General features: G+C 37.7%; 1 protein-coding gene and 1 long non-coding RNA gene across 5 annotated transcripts in view; one reads left to right on the top strand and one right to left on the bottom strand.

The window, feature by feature from the left end:
• The first annotated feature begins 789 nt into the window (after positions 1 to 789).
• LOC113685721 (activin receptor type-2A) overlaps positions 790 to 19,143 on the top strand; it is a 24,276-nt gene continuing 5,922 nt past the window's right edge. Inside the window, exons 1-5 of one of the 4 annotated variants that reach the window (XM_089181671.1) lie at positions 989 to 1,231; positions 5,504 to 5,564; positions 13,457 to 13,792; positions 16,937 to 17,664; positions 18,793 to 18,931. In XM_089181671.1, coding sequence (XP_089037797.1) covers positions 13,585 to 13,792; positions 16,937 to 17,664; positions 18,793 to 18,931 — 1,075 coding nt within the window. In that variant the 5' untranslated portion in view covers positions 989 to 1,231; positions 5,504 to 5,564; positions 13,457 to 13,584. Of the gene's footprint in view, positions 1,232 to 4,083; positions 4,203 to 5,503; positions 5,565 to 9,110; positions 9,251 to 13,456; positions 13,793 to 16,936; positions 17,665 to 18,792; positions 18,932 to 19,143 lie in introns of those variants that run through there. The other 3 variants (XM_089181672.1, XM_027203258.2, XM_027203257.2) reach the window with 3 other exon arrangements.
• Positions 5,462 to 6,289, bottom strand: LOC149039553 (uncharacterized). Its single transcript, XR_016179554.1, has 2 exons — positions 6,156 to 6,289; positions 5,462 to 5,785 (listed from the first exon to the last, which is right to left on the bottom strand). It is a non-coding gene; the product is annotated as an uncharacterized LOC149039553 (long non-coding RNA).

The raw sequence follows: 19,143 nt of genomic DNA, 5'->3' as shown, positions 1-19,143 counted from the left end.
GCGGCCCCTTTGCAGCCACACAAGTTCACACAGTTTTTTTCATTTTGAAATTTTTTATAAAACATCGGGCTAACCATCCAGCAGAGATAATTTTTAAATACTGCCTATTAGAAAGAGGTTAAATTTTTTTGCATACGGTCAATTTTAATGCATCATTAAAACATAGGGCGCGTGTTTATAACAAAATCTACATTGCAGGAGTATCATATGACTCGAGGCAGAAAGTTATGCTGTCTAAACAATTCGAAAACAACCCCTGCTGCTTTTCTTTCCTTGTCATGTTTTAATAAGTATGGAAACAATTTTTTCTAAACTCTAAGCGTAAGGTTTATTTTCAGGAAAAGCTTGAAATGTTAATAATCACCCGAGAGATATACTTTCTTTAAAAGTTCCCCATTGATAGCTTTACTAGATTCAAAAACATCACTTTAAATATGGTAACCTTCTTGTAGCAAGGCAAAACTCTCTTATTTGTGATAAACATGAAATTTGATTGCTCGGGTTAAACTAAACGCAAAACATGATGTGATCTGAAATTCGAAAGACATGAATTAATTTTTTTTATCAGTAAAATTTACAGGCAGGGGTCTTCTTTTAAAAGGAAATGAAGATTAGCATTTAGAAAGTTTCCGGCAAATTAGTCCATGTCTGCTGTGGCTCTAAGATCAAATGAAATTTTTAAAGGGATCGCTCTTTACTGAAAATGATCTGAATTGTAAATTGTGTCTCCATATACGCCAAGTAATCCGGTGAATTAAGATGGAAACTTATGATTAAAAGTGTTATGCCGACTTTACCCAACACATGTGCGTGTGGTAATAAAAATTCATGAAACAGAACTCCAGGATTAAGGGATTGGACAAAAAAATGCATTAAAACCTTGTCTGGTTCATCTGAAGACACAACACAGGAAAGCATGTGTGCGATTTGTTTGGCATTTCATGGGAGCGCAATCAAAATAAAGCTGATATCCGCTGAGAGACACATCATACGTAAAATGGCCTTTGGAACTGTCCGGTGATAGTTCTTTGTTGGCACTGTTTGTTGATGTGGCACGGAAGCAATTGATATTTCGATATGTCAAAAGGAGCGGTGGATATGGTCGGTGAAGAAAGACTATTTTGGTTGGATCTGATTGTCGCAGCGGCAACTCAGTTCTGTTTCACAATGAACACGGAGTTTACACAAGAAACCATCATACTCTGGTGACACGAAACAAACGAGGTTTAAGGTTGGTGAAATTTGTTAGTTCAGCCCCTCTATTCTTTAAAATGCTACGTTAAAATGAACCTAACCATCAACAATAGAGATAACAGGCGGATGTGGCTCTGATTTTATGATTTTAGTTGTGACGCGAAGGAGAGTCGGGAACAAACGTAGTACGTGAACAGCACATACTTAGAGAACTTGACGATCGCGAGAGTCACGCGTCGCGCGCGGACACGGACTTAAGTCCACACAAACTCCACGCTTCTAAGAGGCTAATGAGCAACACTAAGACACAAGAAGGATCAAGATGTTTAATATTTTACAAGTGGGTCGGTTCCAATTTCCATACGACAGAGAACAATTCCTAGCTAATCACACGTTTTATGTTTATCAAAAGTTCCCCTATGTCCCTTTTTTCTTCGTTTTATGAAATGTAACGACATGTACTGTTAGACTTAAAGATCGTAACGTCGGTGATGTCAACAAAGCTATTGGTGTGCATAGTGTATATCCCGGGCGCTTAATCGAGGTGCCCTTTAATCGGGAAGAGAGAGAGCGCTGTTGACTGTAAAATAATGTCAGATTTACGGCGGACTAGGAACGTTTCGCGAGGAAAGCCAAATCAATTCTTAGCATTGGTTTATGGCTAGTTACAATCAAAATACGGTGAAAGTAAGCCATTCAGTATTAAAGAGATACAGAAGGATTCGAAATCAGAAGTGTTCAAATTCGGATCGGAAGTACCCGAAATCAGATCGGGGCTTCCGAAATCGGACGAAAGTGTTCGAAACAGGACGGCGGCGTCCAAAATTGGGCAGAAGGGTCCAGATTCAGAGGAAAATTTCAGAATTCGTTTATAGACCTTTGCCAAATCGGAGGGAACGTCCAAAATCGTGCTAATTTGTCAAATTCAACTGTCATTATGTACCGTCCGTGGTGATATGATGTTGTCTGTCTTTCATGACATAAAATCGAGGCTTATTTGTCCTGCTTTATGCTCTGTGTGTTTTCTTTCCTTTGAGGATTTTTTATTCATGTCAATATTTTTACTTCGTAAAGAAGAAGAAAACTTATTTTTGTGCGAATCACGCATTTTGCATGTGTTCCACTGTTTCAGTGGTCGCCTTAGGTTGAACAATTTTCATTTCTGTGTTCAGTTGTTAATTAAGTTTGTTCACGAATAGTAATTGGCATTGTTTGCATTCCTAAAACAATTTTTGCTCCATTAAACACAGAGTCAGCGTCCTATGGGGTGCTTGATACATTTTGTAGAGGTTTCTCAGTATTCAAGATCGACAAGTCTGATTATTCTACAATGAGTGTTTATTATAATCCTTGGTCTCAGAGAGCATAGTTTCCTTTCTTAGATAGTCCCTAGATAAGTGGCTTCAATACCAAACACTAGTGCGGCGTCCAAATCCGGTAATATTGGTACATGTTCCTGTGAAAATCGAACCCTTCAATTTGAAATGACGGAGTTGAGAGAGAGAAGTTTTCTTTATCATGTTTCGGGCGAGGGACAAAGAGAAAAATTTCGAGTACCCATGAGGAGTCAAAAATACCGTAATAATTCATGGAATTACGGTATTTTAGTGCTACGTGACGACAAGAAATATACGCTATATATATACAAGGGATATACGCTAGCGCTTGGAAAACACTTGAGGAGCTAAACCATAAGATAAGGAGAGCCTTAAAGGTGCTTGACGAGGGCAGGAGGCCATTACTTAGTAAAGGCTCCTGACGAAGAGTCATCTTTTTCTAGTTCCTAGTCCTCTAAACAACCGGGATGAATTGACCGTGACGACATGGGAGAAAGTAAAACAAGAAATGTGCGCTAGAGAGCGGAAAACAAAGAAGAGACAGTTCTATCTCCCACGAGAAACCGAGCCAGTAATCTCGAGAGAAAAAAGATCTTTCCTTTTTACCACGTTCGTTACAAGTGAACAACAATTTTCCAATGACGCATCCTCTATTGATGCGGATGTCTTTAGTCCTTTGTCGATTCTTTTCAGTCACGGCATGGTATATCAGCCCTCGTTCACTCCTTTCCGCATTCCTGCGTGCCAAGTAAAATACAAATAAAATGCAGTAGTTCTACCCTGCATCTCAACGTTTCGAAACTTTTACCATCGTTTAATCATTATAAAAACCTCCTGCTTGATTTCGAAAAGATAGGAAATGTTCTCGGACATTTAAAAACCACTAGAGGGAATTTGAAACAGTTCTCCAAATGTTATGAATAGTTTTGGTGACCTTTATCTTTTCTAGATCAAGAGATATTTTCACTGCGGTTTTTTGTTTACTCGACACACTGATGAGTGGAATACTAATCCTTGAACATGTCAAAAGACCGAAAATAACAGCCAATAAGAAAGACAAAAAACTATTACCACACTTTAAAAGACTGATGTTCCGAAGAGACTCTTTCACAACAAAAACAAAGAGCCACTATAGTTCGTATTGATAACTTCCTCACAAAATCATCTCTTGTCAAGTATAATTTACGCTGCAACAAAAGCCTTCTTTTATATCTTATGATTTGTTTCTTTAATCTCTTTTTCGAAGATATTTGAGTAAATCTTTAACCGGCTATATTTCATTTTATTCTATTCCTGTCCCGCAATATTCGTGATAGCAAACTGACCAGTGTAATGCGTCGCGAATCAGTAAAAAATTTTTTCGTTACAAATGCATCCTTGAACTCCATATACTAGCCGATATAAAATCACCTGTATCATGAATTCCAACAACGTCGCTTCAGTCGTGAGAACAGTTGTTATGTTCTGTCTAGGCTTTCAGACAAAAAAGGCACGTTTAATATTTCTTCGCTTCCGACGGAAAAGTTTTGAACAAGTGATGCATATCTGCATCCAGTATTCACCCGAGAACACAGCAAGCTTTTGAAAATGATTAAACGCCAAATTTTGAACGATCACAGTATGGTTGTTAAACAACGCAGATATGAACTCAAGGATTCAGCAAATCGATAGGTAAGGCTGTTTTGTATATATTTGAACTGCAAACTCAGTACAAACCGCGTCAGAGAGATTCACTGACTGTAATTAAGATTTTTGTCAGCTTCTTCAATTGTAGTTTACCGACGAGGACCATTTCGTTACTCTTTTGTCTCTCGTTAAGTTCATTATATTTTGGTATGCGTAGACCTTAAAGATGTAAAATTTCGAAACAATTCTTTTGAAGCACCAAATTCGACACCGCGCTTTTGAAGCAGGGTTGAGAATGCGGAGGAATGGGTCGAGAAGCGCGTAGCTTCAGGGTTTGGTTTTCGGGTTTTCTCGTTGTTGTTTGGCCATAAACCACAATTACGCGTACAAACCCCAAAATCAAAAGCAAGGTATGCCATGAAGCCTGCCAAGCCTCAAGTGCAATCGAAAACTCTGATATCAATTTCTCACACATCGGGAATAAACTTGAGCTACTACCGCGCCAGTTGCTAGAACACAGAAAGAAACCTTCCCGCTTCTCTATATGGCTTTGCGGGTTGTGCACTCAGGCCATAAATCAAAGGAGAAATCTCTTGATCCTTAACCTTCAAAACGGACTTCGAACTGGGTTGTTAAGAGGTATTAATTCATTTGCCGCTCGAATGCACTGTAGGTTCGCTAATTAACAGCTTCTCAGACAAACTTAATTTTTATTATACCATACTTTCTGAATAAATCTTATTAATCCTATCATACACACGTGGCATACGATAGGCTTGTCTGGTGTAGTTTGCCGAAAGGAGTGTGAATACTTTCTGCTCGATCAACTAGCTTTCCCAAAGGTGACATTATTGCAATCTTGACTCCAATACCCATAACACGTGAATTTCGAGCGTTCTTTGCGTGAAAATTTCGTTTAGAGAGAGATTCAAAAAATTGAAAAAAAATGTAAACAAAAGAAAAAAAGGAAATTAAATAAGCCTCTTAATAATTAGTGACCTAGTAATTAAGTGCCATCCGCTGTGGAAGAATTTTTTTTCGAAATCTCTTGTGAAAACGAAACGCGCAAAATATCAATTTCTCTCAGAGCTGCATTGGGACTGTTCATTATCTGCATGTCTGGTGCCTGGGTGTGTCTTTGTATGTGTGTTAAGGGGGGGGGGGTGGGGGAATCGGACAATTGGACAATTTTGGTACTGGATATTGTTTTTAAGGGTATCATGAGAGCTTGTGAGTGTGACTATATCTCCAGCTCTTGATGAAAAGCACCAAAAGAGAGGGAGAAACATTGTTTAACATCATGTGAATAATTCCGCACTGATGCGAAGCTTTTAATTTTTACCCAGCAACAAAACGTCAAGGATTGTTAAGCCAAATACAAAGTGAAGAGGCCACCAAAAGAGACAGGTTAGGGTTCCAGAACCTGCCTTTCTATTTTTTGAATTTTAATTTTAAAATATGCCCTGGGGCCCCGTTAAGTTACCGGAACTTTCGAGAAACGGGCATCTGAAGTCTCAAAACAGCTGTTGAAAATGATATTTTTGCAATGAAATATATACGGTTAGGATTTGGAGAACTAGGCAGGGCTCTTTTCGTAAGATTTCCAAGAACCTCCCTCCTCATCGTACCTGCAGTGGATACAAAATAATTGCTTTAGAAAACGTTCATCATCCTGTCAGATTAAATTAAGCGGTTCAATCAATCTGTTCCTTCACACGTATTAACCAATCACTGAGTGGGTCATACGTTCATGACTAAGCTGCGCTAATTTGAGTTGCGTAATCGTAGGTCATTTTGTATCAAAGATGTCCAAAAAGGGACAGGCCAAAATCTAAACCATGCCTGCCATGAAGACTGTTACGGTGTAATCTAACCAACAGAAAAACACTACAATCCCACAAACGCAACTACTTTATTAAACAGCGAGTAATGTTCTTAACAAGGTGCGACTTCTAAAAGCAGTACAATACTTATCATTAATAAACTTAATTAGCCCACCACAGTCTATATCCTAGCTCACCACTGACACAATCTCACTGTTGTCTCCAAAATTCCTTGAAATGAGCAATCTTCCACAGTAACTCTCTCTCGGCATAGCTTTCAAAACAGTCGTCGCTCCGACAACAACAATTAATCCTACTACTATATATATATATATATATATATATATATATATATATATATATATATATATATTCACAAAGTGTTCTGGAACATTCCAGAAGCTTGCATAAGAACTATTTTAGAAGTATTACATAATAAATAAGTGACTTGATGAAATGTTCTAGAAAGTTCTACGGTATGCAAGTCAGCATGACTCAGCAGTTTGAATATTTCCACTGGTACTTCATTAGTGCCAGACCCCTCGCACACATCTTACCAGCCTGTTTCACATGTTTCGAACTTCTCGCGGTCGAATAATTTGTTTCATGCCTCAGCGTTAATAATGAGGGCCTACTGGCAAGCTAAAAGAAAAAAAATAATACTTTAAAACCGATAAAGGCAGAGTAATCTCTGTTACTAAGAATCTATGTAACTTTACTGGAAAAATGCGTGCACAGAGAGGAAATCTACCCTTTCGCGCCCTCGAAAAAAAACCAGTTTTTGCTATTTATACATAACCCACCAGAACGTGAAACGTTTAATTTTGTCTCAAGAGTACGCTTGTTACGCAATACTTATATTGGCAAAAAAATCAATCGACCATATATCATTCTAATTGCTCAGATTCTAAAAGGCTCTGTATGGACGCATATCGACAACAGTGTCTGGAAGTATCGACTAACTGTGCAAAAAAATTCGTCCAATCTATATGTTTCTTGTTTTGCTGAAGGATCCGTCGATGGTTTAATCCGGAAGTGCAAATTTAGCAACTGCAGCAACGCAAACGTAAAGCGCGCGCGAATTGTCTTTGTCACGGAACAATTTTGTAGGCATGTGGGCAGACAATCTGACAAGAATTACTTTTCCCTACTTTTTGCCATTGTTCATCATCCGATTAAAAATGCGCAGGTTGCTTAAATCTCGTTGAAAATCATTCCGTGGCTTTAATACATCGAGAAAGAAGAGGTAACAAGGTCGGCGTAACAGAGGGCTGAAAGAGGTGACTGAAAGGCAGGTGACGAGAGGCATAGGGCACGGTTTCCCACCGAAAAAAAATTGTTTTTCATTGTTTCCCATTTTTTTTCGTTATATTGGAAGAAGGCGCGGCTATCACCCTCCCTAGCCCTGCCCTCAGCTCCGTCGTCCCGCCCCGGGCTTTTTCGTTGTTGTTGTTGTTGTTGTTGTTGTTTTTCTTTCAGTGTTTATTTTTCCATTATTATTAAAAAATCTTTTAGACTAGTGTAGCCAAGCGCAAGACGGACCGTGGGAGCGGTTAAAAATCAGGCCTGTTCTTAAGGCAAAGAGTAATCCTGTACCGTTTCAATGAGGTGAATGTCTATCAGTTCGTTGTGACTTTGACAGATATTTTAATCAGTCATATTGAGAGAGAATTGTTGTCAGATTTCTATAATTCTTTCTTCGTGAACGCCACATCAAATATCTCTTTTAGGGCCACGTTATATTGGTTTCCTTCCTTCTAAAATTTTTCTACTCCTAATTTCGATGAACTGATATTAACCCTCTTCTTTCTTATCTTAGGTGCAAATTTAGGCAGCATCTATGTATTTTTTTGTGTGGGTATTTGCACGCCCGTTGACTGAATCACCCTTGTTTTAGTGCGTCTATTTTGCCCCTTCTGGGACGGCATGTAATAGGATTTCCGCCTGATCCGCCAAGCTATATGAAAGGTCACTGTACACCATCTAAGCTCAGTTTGTTTTTTTGAGAGCTAAAAAAAGGATCCTCTAAAAAGAACCGTCTCTAATATTACCGCAGACAGCAAGATAACCTCGTGTTATATTTATAGTAGTTGTGGTTCCTTACTAGCGAGTGGTGGTCAATTGAGGTCGGCCCTCATCTTGCCTCTAAAGTAAAAGAAAAGTTACCGAAATAGTAATTTTCCAAAAAGGAAACGTTGTTTTTTAGGATTCCATTCGGGCATGAGAATTTTACATCCCAGATCCCAAGGTGTTTATAGGATTCAAGGTTTTATTTCGAACTAAAAAAGGAATTGTTAATCTAGTTACCGTTTTTCAATTTGAGGGATAATCTTCGTTGATAACCCCACGTCGATAATGTATACCTAGTCTTCACAAATACGGTTTTCCCCAGTCACAACACATGATATGATAACACATACAGCGAGCTAAAACGTCAAGATATTACGAGTAAATCACTCTTCGCCTCTGTAAAAAGCAATTAGATACAACTTTGTTTTTATATCAGTACGGTTCTGCATTTTTTCCGCACGATAGCTCTGCAAACCCAAGCAGAATTTGGAATACAATTTTTCACTGGGCCACAGAACTGATCAGGCGTTCCTTCAACATTGCTTTCTTCCTTCTCTCGGCTTATTGCTCCAAAATGATTAATTCCTGCAAAATATACTGAGGAGGAAAAAATCAAAACAAGAATTAAGCTTATTTTGTATTTCAGTATCGTTGATTTCCGGTTTAAGTGAATAGTCGATTTTCTTCAATAAAAGAACAAATGAAACTCCGCCGTCTCAGTCGAATGTAAATATAGTAATAGACAGATGTTGACACTGACGTCTCAATCGAATAATCAATCTCGAAGACACTGAAAAAAAATTCTTAAGATCAAGTTTACTGCGATTAAGTTTCCGGTAGGCGAAACTGGTCGATCGGAGTGAATTTTACGCGCCGTTTTGAGCAAATAGCGGTGTTTATCAAACAGTTCAGTTATTAGCCAATCGAACCAATCATAAAAAGGGAGAGATAAAGGAAATGTCAGTCAGCCTTTGAACATTATTAGCGTTGAACAAGCGGATGACCAATAATCTGCGCAAGAAACCATCTAATGGCAGCACGTGATTAAACCTGTCAATCAAGCACCACACGAAGTAGCATACGGGGTTTTTAGTTTTCCACGCTTTGGAAAGTTTCGGTCAGTGAGAGTGTTATACGGAGATATGAATGTTTGCAATTTTGTAGTGTTTTTTCTGCTATCGTCGGCTGTACACTGCTTAGGTAAGTAAAGAGGGTTTCCAAAGGGATTGTCTTAAGTCCTGCATTGTCAGATTAAATCTGATCTGGAATGCTAACTTTCCGAAATGTCTCCAATACGTGAGCTTAGGCGGTAGAACAGAAATCTATGCCTTTTTTGTCCACAAGGACATATCTGCTAAATGGTATCCCGGTTTTTCGCAGATCATAGCACGCAATCTACTCATTCTTTGGTTGAAAGGGAATCAGAACACTCCGGTGGTTTTTTTCGTTGTTTTTGGTCGGTTTGATCAATGAATTTTGTCTCGTTTCAACCTTGTTTTGGTGCTTACGACGAGAGATGTAGGAATCGTGACATGCATTGGAAATTACTGAGTACCTTGTTGTTTACATGTTTCACTATTGATAGCATCTTCTTGTCCAATACTTCTATTCCTCTCTCAAGCTTACTAATTTTTTTTTCAAATTAAGGAAGAATTTGAAAGAGTTTTTAATATTTTCGACTGTTTAGAAACATTTGTTGCCGTAAAGTACAGGCTTACTAAAGGTTAAATGTTGTGACGAGTTGTTTGACATCAATGTACACGGGAACTTCAATTAGTAGAAATCGCTTTCAAGAGAAGATTTTAATGGCCTGCAATCGTAGCCGATGACGTGTAATTTTCCTTTTAATTCTTTCTTAACCCCTGTCCATCGTAAAAATTTTTGTATCTTTTTTTTTTTTAGGATGCAATATTCCACCTAGTGACATAGTAAGTCGTTCGCATTCGAATTGAAGGTCATTGTTAATGAATTCACAAAACAAAAGTATTCCGTTGCGTTCCTTTTACATTGCCCTCGGCTTTTTATAGATATATCTTTTTTTTTTCGTTTTTATTTTCCTTTTCTGGATACCCCAAAAAAGCATAGCCATGCTTCCTTGACTTTTCTTGCAAGCGTCTGTCTGCGAAGACCCTTTTCGAGATTTGTTTGTTTTCCTTCGATTCGCGTACTTTCATAAACAAATGTTCGTATGATTTTGGGCACGCTTATCGAGTTGCCATTTTTTAAACCACAAGTTATTCAATACATTAAACTAGATTTTTTTCAAAAATATGCTTTTGTGATACTAGTTCCTTCGACAATGATCGCTTTTCAGAAAACGTGACTCCAGTAATAGTTGGCTGGCAAAGCTCTAATCGACAATATTGACTTAAGAACAACAAAGTGAGGCTTGCTTTTCAATTGTACATGGTTTAACTAGGTGCATGTCGCTTTTTAAGCCCTCGTGAATTTGTTTTAATATCCCGAATCCGGAAAATCCTAGCCGACGTGCCCTCGTGTCAAATTTACCTCGAACTTGAGGACCGGTATGTTATACGTAACCGATGTTGAATAACGTGAGGCCGACTTCTTTCCCAAGTTTTTAATATCGATTGCTACTGTTTTGAAATGTAAAAATAGCTCTGTACCTTTCAGTTCGGATTCGTTAGTTTCCGAATATATTAATCGCTTGTCTGTACAGTCTTCAACATCAATAATCCCTTCTTAAAGCTCTAGTATTGCAGTTTACACCAAACGTGTGATGATTTTTTAAACGTTATGCTACGAGATTGACGAGGGCAGCTGAGATGACCCTTCTGTAGTGATCTGTGTATAGAGCTTTGATTTGACACAGTGTGAATCGGTAAAACATGTTGCAATATACGGCTGAAAGGGAAAGCGGAACGTGTAAAACTAGTAACAGAGGGTTTTTTTTTTTGAGTAATTTGCCTATAAATTTGTCGGGTTTTTTTTTGTTATTTTACTTCCACAATATAAGTATCATTCTTTTATTGATGATCAGTAATTAATACTTCTAAAATGCAGAATGAACCGTTTTTAATATTATCTCCCATATGCACATTTTCTTGTGTGAAAAATGGACTACACTCAAGGCTGCTTTATTGCATCAATATGTTGCATTTTTGTTTCATGGGTCAGTGTTCTTTTGTAGGTGGTGCAAGTAAATAGCTCACAGGTTTTCAGCCTTGTGTTTATAAAAATTCCCAGATCTTTAAAAAAATCTGAAAGGTTTTAATAAAAGATGTCCTTAGATGGACATAATTTAAAACAAAGCCAGGTGCATCACAAAGAACAGTACAATAGTATTGAAAAGATATTGTGCAATATCTGTACAATTGCATGCCTGGATGTTTCTGCCTGTGAAGCATCACCCAGAAACTGTTACAGTAGACTTTTATTATTTTTGATTAACTTCATTTAGAAAAATTGTTTTTTGAACAATGTTGTTTTGCAATTCTTGTTATTTGAGGGGAGAGTGCCTCAGTACCAGTAAATGAATCAGCAAGCTTTATTAACTTAGCAGAGTTGTTTATTTAATTAGTGTTTGAGAAGTCCACGAGGGCTCATAAATTAATTGTTGTTAACAATTCAAGATCTTGCGCAATTTGCCCAAAAGTTTCTCAGCAGCATGTGGCTTTTGTTCGTTTTGTTGCATTAGACAGCTGCGCCTGTTTGAAATTCTATAAAACAGGTGAGCAACGCAACCCTGAAACCCCTGAGTATCTGTCACATAGTTCTCCATTATTACGAGGTGCATTTCTTGGTTGCTGGGAGAATCTAGTGAGCTATCAAAATAGCAATCTTAAGCTGATAAGTGTGTCTTCACTTGTAGTAGAATAAAATATTCGAATTTAGAGGAGAAGTGACATGTTCCATGGGTGTGGTCTCACCAAAAAAGGCCTTTGTACTGAAATAGCAAATTCACATGTAGTCACAAAAATTATAATCGCAGTTAATCATACTCAGACTTGTTGTCTTATCCACAGGTTAAATATGAGTTATATTATGCATTAGTTATATGTTATCAGAATCCCTCAGCATTTTAACAGTGATCTTGCTCCTTACATGTTGCTTTATAGCAAAGTGTGTATCATATGTCGCTGAGGGACTATTATGAAATGTTTGCAAGATGTCCATTGTCTTCTGTAGCGTCACAACAAGTATTGAAAAAATAATATCTTTGGTTCTATTGAAAATAGTTCACTAATTCAAAGTTTCTATGATACACTGATCAAATTTACTGGATTCTTTTACAAGGCTGTAACACAGGCAGGTGAAATGAGTTTGAATATAGCATTACAGCAAACACTGAGAAAATGAAAATTTTGTGAGACATGATTCTTTCTTTAATTTATTTTAAAATGGAGTCAACAGTGGCACTGCATTATTTCTTGGCAAGGGAAGTTTAATTAAAATTTGCTGACAAGTAAAAACTCTATGAAAAGTTGACCAGACTACAGTGGTGAACAAACAAACAAAGCCACTAGAAACTCAAGATGATCAACTGATATGCGATCCTGCTTAATCACCAGTTTTTACATTGCTCATTGGAACGAACAATGGCCACTTCATAATAGAGAAAACAATTGCTTAACTCATTCATATTAATTATTCAAACCCATCTGAAAATAGAGATGTAAACTCATCTATCAAAACCAGTATGTGTATGGTCTTATATGTGTACTATGTGCATTTGACTTGTATATCTTGGTCCCCTTATCTCTGAACTACACTGTGCATGTTCACTGGCTGAGAAAGGGTGGTCCAGATGGCTTAAGGTCATGACTTAGATACTGAGTCCTCTGAGGCCTGTACAGCATGAGCAAAGGGCAAATAGTTTTGTGTCTGGTTTAACCCAACTCAGATTACAAGCATTTTATCACGTAACTGCTGCCCTTTCTCCATCACCTTTATTATCTCTTTCTTCTGTCAGGGCCCAAATGCTTTTTTCAGCCCTGCACAGTCCATATTGTATTAGACAAGCTGGCTTGAATCAGGCCAAAATGATATACAAGAGTCTTTAAGGAATGCATCTCTCTTAAACCTGCCTTATGCTTTGTTTTTACTTTGGTCATCCTTGCAATTTTTTTATTGATATATTCATGTAAAGCCTTCTTCAAATTACTGCCTCATTTTATAAAATGTGGTTGTCCATTCTCGATACACTTAATAGGAAATCAATTTTATGTCGAACAAAAAGTTTACATTCCTATTTTGCATTCTGTTGAGTAATGAAGTGCACTCAATAGGCTTAACATTATAGTTTTTTCTTAAAATTCTGTCAAATAGTCCTGATACAGTCATTTTGACGAGGATGTCTTGAAAATTTAAGTCCCATTGGTTACCCAACATACTGTTAAATAATTAACAATTTGGATCAAAACCTGTATTGGCCTTTCTTTACAGGAGATCCCAAAAGAGATGGAAAAAGCCCTCGACTGGTGTGTCATTTCTGTAGCAAGTCTAACAGCAGCCAAAGTGAATGTACATGGAGCAACACAACTTGTGATGAGACAAGCAAACACTGTTACACCATGTGGATAAATGACTCTTCAAGTAAAGGAGGGGTACAACACGCAGGGTGCTGGCAGCAAAATGCAAACTGTGAAGATTCATTGTGTTTGGGAGAGAAGACACATAATGGCAAAGGTTTTTTCTTTTGCTGCTGTAATGAAAATCTTTGTAATGGGAATTTCAGTTTACGCCCTGAGACAACAAGATCAACAGTAACTTCTGAACCAAGTAAGTTGAGAATTGAAGATTTTACTATCCATATACTTAATGTAACTTAAAACCTCTCATGAACCAAATTTATATGAATTATTTGAACTCATATTTTCTGAAAAATTAAATCCTGGAACATGTGAGAGGTGATGCAAAAAAAATATTACACAAAAAGCTATTAATAAGCAAGGACTAGTAAAGAAAGTTCAATCTGGATTAAGAATGGATATATTTGTGTTGATCTATGATTAAACCTACGAACATCGAATGGTGGCATGATGCACATTTCTTGTTTGTTGTAACTCATTTTGTTGATCAAAGGGTTGCAATTTATCTACATGTACATATCTTCTCATGCCATTAAGAACCAAGTGTGCCATTAAGCCAGTGTGATTGAAACCTCATGCTTGAAATCAAGGTTAAAGTCATCAGTCAGTCTAAGATGGCACCCAAACCCTGAAATAGAACAGCATCTGGAAGGAAGCGACACAAACAGTGTGCATTCTCCCAGTGTCAAATGCAATGAATAAATTATCAAGGTGTTGTAATCTCCATCATGCATGACCTTTGCGTCTGCCCTCTGGTGGCAAACAGGTTTGCCCAGGAAATCTTTGTGTCACTTAATATTATCATTATTTAAGTTTACACTTGGGTTCAAGTGTAGTGGTTTTCTTATCATGAAATGTTAAATAAGTAACAAAGTCCTTTGATAAAAACTTCTTAGTTCTTAAATTTCAATGACGCAAATATCTGAAGTTGGTTTCATGTAGTGATTTTTCCCTCCATTTGCATTGAAAACAAGCATGTGAATTGAGAAATATAAAAGGAGAAGAGTTCATGGGTTAAAGCCCAAGAAGCCTGAGGCAGAAATGAAATAAAATTTGACAAGGAATGACAAGAACATCTCGCTGAAATGGTTTTGAGCTCATACTTAACTCAGTCTTGGCTGCTAGCAACCAATCAGCAGTCATCAAGAAAATGTCTGCCGCAGCAGGTCCAAGATGCCTGCAACTTGAGAAATTGAAATTGCCAGCAAGTGGAATTGTACCTACAGGCTAAATTCCACTTGCTAGCGGGTAAGGCTTCTAGGTAGGTTTTGTTATACACGATAACTGCAAGTTCTCCCAAACTTTTTGTCTGTTGAGAGTCTCTTAGGACTGCCTTGGATGGTTCTGTGTCTGTGTTTCTTTCGACTTTTGGCATTTGTAGCAGCCAGGGTGTTGAGAGAAGTTGGTGCTTTGTCACTTAAAGACATGAAATGTATGAAAAACTTAAGATTGAATTAACTTCTTTTGTTTTTGCACTATTGTGATCTTTTAAACAAATTATTAGGATGTGAAAAGTTAACAGATTGCATTGCAATTTGGCTGGATTGCTATTTTAAAATGCCAACTGAAAAAACTGTGTTTGGGATTTCAATTTGGTGAAAAGAGTCTCCTGCAATGGCCAGTGGTAAATTTTGGGAGGCAAACTTGACGGGAAATTGCATAACAGGATTAACCCCTGTTAGTGGAATTATACAGAGGCCCTATCAGTGTGGTCGGATATGATAGCAGATTAGTTCACTCAAAGAGATATTGTCAATTTCTGATTTGTTCTGCCTTTGTGGATTTCAAAACAAGTTTTGCCAAAATAGCATATGCCATAACCTTTCAATTGATGTTTAGGCATTTGTGGTGACACTTAAAATGGCATGTGAACAATTTAAATCACAAAGGACATGGGAAAGGTCTACCACATCTTAAACTAGGTAAAACATGACTGAGAAATTATCACTTTCCATGGAGAACTCAAAAGGATTCTGTGTGCTTTGTGCTAAGATATGTTGTAGTACTAAACTCACTGGTTGTTTGTTGAAATACAATCATGTAAGCGAAATGGGTGTCCATTGTACTCATAGCCTGTAATTTACGAGTGGAATCCAGTACAAATTGGTGACTTCTGTTGTACTTTAAAGTCGATGAAATAAAGATTTTTGGCTATGGTGACCTAAACAGTCCCAGTTTAGAGCACTGTGCAAGAGTTATTTTCACTCGTGGATATAGGAAGCATAGGAATGAGAGTAATGTTGGGATTTAATATGCAAATTTTGTGATGTTAGCAGAGCAAGAAACTTTCTTTTCAAGTCACTTGTCCATTTGGACAAATGTGTGTTTATTTTACAACCAAAAGCTTACTAATCTGCAAAATGTCAACTGGTGGATCAGATGTGGTATTCGCTCATAAATTAATAGTTTAACTTTGCATAAAAAATTAGACACATGTAATGCACACAAATTGTTAATAACTATCTGTAAGCTGGACTTATTTTTATTTGTAGCAAATATATACCCTCCCAGTTAAGTGATCACAGTAGCATGTCACTCCTTACCAACACATCAACTTGAAAGCTCTGTATGTATATACGAAAACAAGATCTGATGTAGAAAAATATGTCCGCAATGGGTTACTTTTTCTGGGAAATCTTGATCCATCATCATTGACGCCAGGAGGTCCCACTGTCCCATTTGTTTGCCATTTCAGGAGGCAAGATAACCTCCTGGCACAGTGCGAGTCATTTGTGAACTTTTATGGGCTAAAATCCTGCATTCACTTTTGGGATGGATACAACCACTTTGAGGGAATTTATAGGGTGTATAGATTTACAGATTTTTGTCAAATTTCGCCAAAACATTCCAGGGATAATGACAAAGTGAAGCATTTTGGGAAGTTTTGATATTTGAAATATTTGTCCCTTGGTGTCCAATTATGCAACACACCTTGCATATTTTTCACTACTCCAACTTAAGATGCTGATATTCTAGACAATCAATCAAAATGTCAAAAAGCCTGACACTCTTTTGTTGATTGATGCCTTGGAAATAAGACTATGCAGCCATTTTGCTTGTGCTGTGGCATCTGATACCCAATTGATTCCACAGAAGAACCCTTGGTCATTTAACGCCTTACCAGCTTCTGACATTTCTTTAAAGGAAAAGTTTCTTAAATTATAGTTTTATTGTAAACAGCAGTTTGCAAGCTTTCTTCTGATGTATAATTTGCTAGGATATTAGTGAAACCAACGCACATTCGAATTTTTTCCCAAAGGACACCTGTGAAGGTGGGAAGTAACCTCAATAGAGGTTCTGTAGTATTTAAACTTTTGCTCTTTGTTTTCAACAGTAACTACAGGAGGAATAATACAATATACCAACAAACCTTCAGAACCTGACAGACGTGGCCCCACATACACACTGTTGTATTTAGTGGCTCCAATTTTTGTAATAGCAGTTATCCTGGTAATTGGGTTTTTTATGTATCGCCGCCACAAAACAACATTTCCGACCCGTATCCTGGAAGAAGAACTTCTCAACTCAATCCCTCCACCATCCCCAGAGCTGGGCTTCAGACCCATTCAGCTTGTAGAAGTCATTTCACAAGGAAAGTTTGGCACAGTATGGAAAGCGGATTATCTCGAAGATGTAGTTGCTGTTAAAGTTTTCCCAATGGCCCACCAGACTGCTTGGGTCTGTGAAAAAGATATCTTTACAACTTGCAACTTGAAACATGAAAATATTCTTAAATTTGTTGCGGTAGAGAAGCACAACAATGGCTTATGCTCTGAGCTGTGGTTGATAACAGAGTATCACGAGCATGGATCTCTTGGCGATTATCTTAAGAGCCATGTAATAACGTGGCCAGAGCTGTGTTTAATGGCAGGAAGTATGGCTAATGGCCTTGCATATCTGCATACAGAAGTATTAGAAAGTTCTTTCAAACCCTGCATAGCCCACAGAGATTTCAAAAGTAAAAATGTGCTGGTCACAAAGGATTTAACCTGCTGTTTGTCTGATTTTGGACTGGCAATGAAGTTTGACTCAGGCGGGGATCCAGGGGAGACACACGGCCAGGTGAGTCAGGCCTCAGTGAGCTGTATAGCTTGTAGGCAAACAGCATAGACAGCTGGGCAAAGGGAGCAGTGGGAGCTACACTTGAGGGGACTTTGCACCCCCCCCCCCCCAATTTTTGCTTCTGGATATTGCTAACATAGTATACAATTAGTGTGGCAAAGCATTTGGTTTTATTAGGGTTGTGCATCAGCAAAGTCCTATTTAGTATAATGTTTTTTATCATAACAGCTCTGGCTTGAGTTCTAGTAGTAAACATAAAAATGTTTTGGTAGATTTGCATTAGGGTATGCATGCGGCTTGATATATGGAATGACCCTCCTTTGCAAAATCATTCCAGTAGGTATGATATGTGCATCATGGAAATTTAAAGGGAAATTTTTTGGTTGAAAAGAGAGCATTTTACTGATTTAATCAGAGACTTATGCCCAAAAGAGATGCTGAATTTGCAAAGTGAGCAAGCTGCAAAGTATGATACTTTGCCCTATTCAATGAAATAGAATGCTGAAATACCCTAAAACAAGTAATAACAGAATATCAAAGGGGTGGTATGATGGAATATCCTAAAATGCAGAATTCCTTGTTGTATGAAGCAAAAAACTAACAAAAATGGAATAGGCCATTTTACAGTTATGTACTTAGTTGCCAGGCCTTTGATTTGGAGTGAGGCTGAAGGTGACCTTGTTGTGATAGAGACCTGTATCTAGTTAGCATGATGACAAAGTAATTTGCATTTGAAAAGCAGCAAGGTTTGTATCATCACAAGGTCACCCCCAGCCTCACTCCTGTTCAAAGGCTTGGCAACCAAGCACACAACTGTAAAATGGACTATTCCATAAAATATTAACATGAAAAGAAACATTGTTTAATCACTATTAGAGCCTCAAGGATTGGGGAACCATGAGGCTTTCTAGCTATGTCTTTAATTTGTTAAGATATTACTATTGCTATCATTATTATTATTATTGTTAATATGATTATGGAGATGCTGCAGGTTTTCTGTTTTGCACATGAATACACTACCTTCTAGCATCACTATACTGTACGCTACATACAGTATAATGCCACAGTGCTATAAAAATTGTGCAATATCAGTAGCCACACACAGTCTCTGACTGTCTATTTTTACAGGTTGGAACAAGACGTTACATGGCACCAGAAGTACTTGAAGGAGCCATCAGCTTCACAAGGGAGTCATTTTTGTACATTGATATGTATGCCTTTGCTCTGGTTCTTTGGGAGTTGATGTCCAGATGTACTGCTGCTGATGGTGAGCAAATCTATGAATACTGTACCAGTATATTTCTCAGATGGCAGCTCATCTGCCAGGATCAGTACTTTAATTAACCCTTAACACCATAACATCAGTATTGATTTTCTTCAGACTCTTCTTCATGCATTTCCTTTGGTGTTGACAAGGAAAATTCGTGTAGCAATCAAAGCTTCTTGGGTTGGCGATCATTTCAGTTATTGTCATGATGA

This window comes from Pocillopora damicornis, chromosome 9, assembly GCF_964200805.1.
Source record: "Pocillopora damicornis chromosome 9, jaPocDami1.2, whole genome shotgun sequence".
NCBI classification, from domain to species: Eukaryota; Metazoa; Cnidaria; class Anthozoa; order Scleractinia; family Pocilloporidae; genus Pocillopora; species Pocillopora damicornis.
The sequence above is the reverse complement of the archived record's forward strand: the minus strand, read 5'-3'. Positions and strand labels throughout refer to the sequence as shown.